Genomic DNA, 4,796 nt, shown 5'->3' on the forward strand with positions numbered 1-4,796 from the left:
TTATAATCTTATTATATGCCTCTGTTTTTCGTAAAATTAACTCGGTGGAAGATTGTTAAGCATCATCATGTTAGCCTTCAAGATTTCTGGTTATCTTTTCTTGTTTTGCCTGCTCTTTCTCTTTAGGGTCAGTAGCTCTGTGAATTATCTTGACCATATCTGCCCAAATACAACTACATACAGTCCTAATAGCACCTATAGATCCAACTTGAATCAGCTTTTCCTTGCTCTATCCTCAAATGTTACACGGGACAATGGATTTTACAGCTACACGGTGGGTCGTGGCGCTCCTGATAGAATCGAGGGCCTTTTCCTCTGTAGAGGTGATGTTAATTCTGACGTTTGTGAAGAGTGTGTAAGAAACGCAACTACGGATATCTTACAACGTTGTCCCATGGAAAAAGAAGCAGTTATCTGGTACGATGAGTGCATGTTACGTTACTCAAATATATCCATATTCTCCAGGTCTGAACAAAATGGAGTAATCATCTTGCGTAACGGCCAGAATATCACTAATCAACCTGATAGATTCAGAACTGTGTTGGCGGCTACCTTGAATGAATTAGCAACAGAAGCAACAAATGGTCTCTCTGGTAAAAAATTTGCTACCAAACAAGCTAATTTCACAGCATTTCAGACATTGTACACTCTGGCTCAGTGCACCCCTGATCTTTCGAGCGGTCAATGCAATACCTGCCTTCAAGATTGTATCTCGAATTTCCCGACATGTTGTGATCTTGATCAAGGAGCAAGAGTAAATTTCCCCAGCTGTAATATTAGGTATGAGATGTACCCATTTTATAATTTTACTTTGGCCCCTGCACTAGCGCCAGCACCGCCTAGTCGAAATACATCTCCTCTTCCGCCCCCGCCTTCAGCGCGTTCTACAACCAATGAAGGTAACCTCCTCACTCTTAAACACTATCCTTATGATTAGCTAATAAAACAGCATATGCAACACAGAAAAAATGAAACCATACAAAATTTTAATTTTCTGGTTCTAATTCCGTACCAATTTTCGTGTTTTGTGTGCAGGAAATGGGGGAATGTCAAGACAAGTTATTGTTGCGATAGTTGTTCCAACTGTTTTATCCTTAGTGATTCTCTTCGTAGGCTGCTTCCTTTTGACAAGGAGAGCAAAGCAGAAACGTTATGATGCTGTCAACGAGGAAAACGGTAAGATATGAGGATCCAAAAGGCAAAGTAGAGCATAAAAAATATCCTTTTGATCTAGTTTAATTTCTGAATATGTTTACTGTTCAGATGGACATTTATTTATTCAAATACACGTCTCTCGTGTCTATGTAAGATCAGATTTTCATTTTAAAACGAAAAGCCCACCGCATATAAATGGTGGTTACGAGACTTGAAATCGTGATTTTTGTGCTCTTTGATACACGTCAACTTTTATAAGACATGTTCACTCCAAACTAAAAATGAAATTTTGTATGATGATTTGCTATTTGTGTGTAGACGAAGGAAATGATATTTCGACAATTGAATCCTTGCAATATGATTTGAATACTGTTGAGCTTGCTACCAACAACTTTTCTCCTGATAACAAGATTGGTAAAGGTGGATTTGGAAGTGTTTACAAGGTAAAGAAATACAACTAGAGGTATGCTAGTATACGATAACGTATAATTCTAGGTCATTATCCCCTTTCATCCACAATTTTCAGGATTATTTTTATACACATGGTTTACTTGGTAAGTTGGAGAAGTACCTGACAGTATTGAAGAACAAAAGCGAGCTAAAATTTCATTTATTATACTGTCTAACACTATGCCACAAATATGGTTGTAGGGTACTTTTCCGAATGGACAAGAAATAGCCGTAAAGAGACTTTCTAAAAATTCAAGGCAAGGTGCTAAGGAATTTAAGAACGAAGTTGTTCTTGTTGCCAAACTTCAACACAGAAATCTAGTAAGACTACTTGGGTTTTGCTTAGAAGGAGAAGAAAAGATACTCATCTACGAATTCGTGCCCAATAAAAGCCTCGATTACTTTCTATTTGGTTAGCAGTAATCTTGATTTATTTACCTTTTTACATCATCTTTTTATTGAAGACACCAAAAAAGCATACAGAAATATAAATTGTCAATATAAATATTTAATCTACGACCTTTTATCTTTTCATTTCTAAGACTTGACCTTTACAAACTGACTGTTAACAGTCAGAGCTAATTAATCTGATTCATTGTCTTCACGGATGTAAAGATCCAGAGAAACGAGAACAGTTGGATTGGTCGAAACGTTACAAGATCATAGGAGGAATAGTACGTGGATTGGTTTACCTTCATGAAGATTCTCGTCTACGAATTATACATCGCGATCTCAAAGCTAGCAATATACTATTAGATGGAGATATGAACCCAAAAATATCGGATTTTGGCATGGCGAGAATATTTGGCGTTGATCAATCTCAAGGAAATACAAGTAGGATTGTTGGGACATAGTAAGTTCTGCAATATATTTGTTCTAAATATATTTAATTCATGTGTTCCTTGAGTATAAATTTCCCAAGTTAGGCAATAAGTGGAATTTTTATAATCGAAGACTTTCATAGATGTTTTTGAGTTTATTACCTCTAAGACATATCTATGGATTTTTTGGCTTGTAGTGGTTACATGTCTCCAGAGTATGCAATGCATGGCCATTTTTCTGTGAAGTCGGATGTTTTTAGTTTCGGTGTCTTGGTTTTGGAAATCATAAGTGGCAAAAAGAATAGTAGCTTCTACGAATCAGATGGTGCCGAGTATCTCATAAGCTATGTAAGTGCGAACTCCACATTACTCTTGAGGACATTTTTATTAACACAATTTACAATTTCATTCTAAATATATGTGTTGGCTAGATCAAATAAAGTCTAATTTACCATTCATCCATTCACATTGGATAGTCAATGCATTATACTTGGCATATATTCTTACCATATGTGTGGAGTTAAAAATGATGTTGTTTTCGAGATAAGAGAAAAAATCTGTAGATACAAGTGAAGTAACTTGTGACGGACGGATCGACCAAAAGTCGCGTTTATGCCTTGCTCTTATTTATTGTTATACTATAGTAATTAGGATTAGTGCTTAAAAAATTGGACTGGCTATTGTTGTGCAGGCTTGGAGGCTTTGGAGAGACAACAAACCCTTGGAATTGGTAGATCCGACACTGCAAAACTCAAATGCTAGGAATGAAGTAATTCGATGCATCCAAATTGGCTTGCTGTGTGTTCAAGAAGATGTTGATGAACGACCAAACATGACTTCAATAATTGTGATGCTCAATAGTTATTCGGCTACTCTTCCTGTCCCTGGCCAACCTTCATTTTTTTTCGATAGTAGAACACATAACAAGCCCCAAGTGCAAGATTCAGGCAAATCCACGTCAACCTCGATAGCTTTCTCTATAAATGAAGCATGAATTACTAATTTATATCCAAGATAGAATATTGTCATCAAAAGCACAAGAAATAAATAAAACTTTGTGTTGTAAAAATTTTGTTAGTGGACTAGTTAATTATGATTTTCCCACTTCGTTTATCCTTTTAGGATTACCTTTGCTCCCATGGATCAGAAAATCCCCCGTTATAGTCATGTTTGTTATATAATTTTGAATAGAATGATAAGTTAAATTTTAATTCATGTTTTTCCTTCATTACCATATTTGAGATATCCAATTTAGTAGCAATCGCATCGATATCATACATGAACACAATGGATGGGGCTGTCCAGTGGGTTTGAGAAAATAACTCTGATATTTTCTTCTGATGTGCCCGAAATATTCAACAAATAAAGCATCTCAGCAAGCTTTAAAATTGTGTAAATAAGGCAGGAACAAAACCAAGTTCATAATTGAAACCTCACAGAAAATAGACAAAAAAGGGAAATTAGTCCAATTGTTACACTAACAGAAAATAGGAGGACAAAATAAAAAATAAAAAATAAAAAAATCTGACACGCACAGTTCTATGTCTACCGTGTCATCACTAAGTCACAAATACCTAAAAGATTTATGATTAAAAATTGAAAAAAGCCATATGGCTAGGGTTGGGGACACACCCACTTACTCCGTTTCTTTTTCTTTTAAATTTAAATTTTTAGTTAATATGGCTAAGTCATTTTTGTTTCTTAATTTTATTCATTTTAACATTTTATCCTTTGCTTATTTTAATGTTATATGAAAATTTTATTTGTAATTGCTTAACTTCGTAATTTTTTTAGAAATAACAATATAATCAAACTCAATTCTATATCTAGCATGTAAAAATTTGAATATTATTATAGATTTATTTTGTAAATTTGCATGATTTGTTATAAAATATAAAAATCAAACCGCATTTATATTTCTCTGCATTACTTGCTCTCTCCAATCGTTATACTTGATTGGAATTGAATTGAACCAAATAAGTATCTTCAAATCAATTACCTAAAATATAATTATCATTGTGGTATTCTTTAAGTTTATATATTTATTCCTTAAACTCATTTCTGGCTAGTGAAAGATTGTCATAATTTATTTCTACTACTGAAAGCATATAAAATCTTTATAAAAACAAATCGATGGAACTTTTTTTTTTTCAATTGCCAAATATATATATAATCGTGACATTTAATTTAAATTAATCTAACGCTCAATGTGTATTTGACTAATATCATGGGAGAATTTGTTATAACCACTTAATATTATATGTGTGTGTGTGAGAAAGATAAAAATTTTAGTAGATTTTGATATTATTTTAAGAAAATTACACCACCGATCTTCAACTTTTTCTAGCAGATAGCTAATTCAAGGCCTTC

The 4,796-nt window shown here is 33.8% G+C and overlaps 1 protein-coding gene across 1 annotated transcript; it reads left to right on the forward strand.

The window, feature by feature from the left end:
• Positions 1 to 6: 6 nt before the first annotated feature.
• LOC111407315 (cysteine-rich receptor-like protein kinase 10) lies at positions 7 to 3,553 on the forward strand. The gene is made up of 7 exons (XM_023036728.1): positions 7 to 899; positions 1,036 to 1,176; positions 1,474 to 1,598; positions 1,807 to 2,017; positions 2,221 to 2,458; positions 2,624 to 2,774; positions 3,118 to 3,553. The coding sequence occupies exons 1-7, from the start codon at positions 68 to 70 to the stop codon at positions 3,418 to 3,420; spliced, it is 2,001 nt and encodes a 666-aa protein (XP_022892496.1). The 5' UTR covers positions 7 to 67; the 3' UTR covers positions 3,421 to 3,553.
• Positions 3,554 to 4,796: the final 1,243 nt, after the last annotated feature.

This window comes from Olea europaea, chromosome 13, assembly GCF_002742605.1.
Source record: "Olea europaea var. sylvestris chromosome 13, O_europaea_v1, whole genome shotgun sequence".
Taxonomy (NCBI): domain Eukaryota; kingdom Viridiplantae; phylum Streptophyta; class Magnoliopsida; order Lamiales; family Oleaceae; genus Olea; species Olea europaea.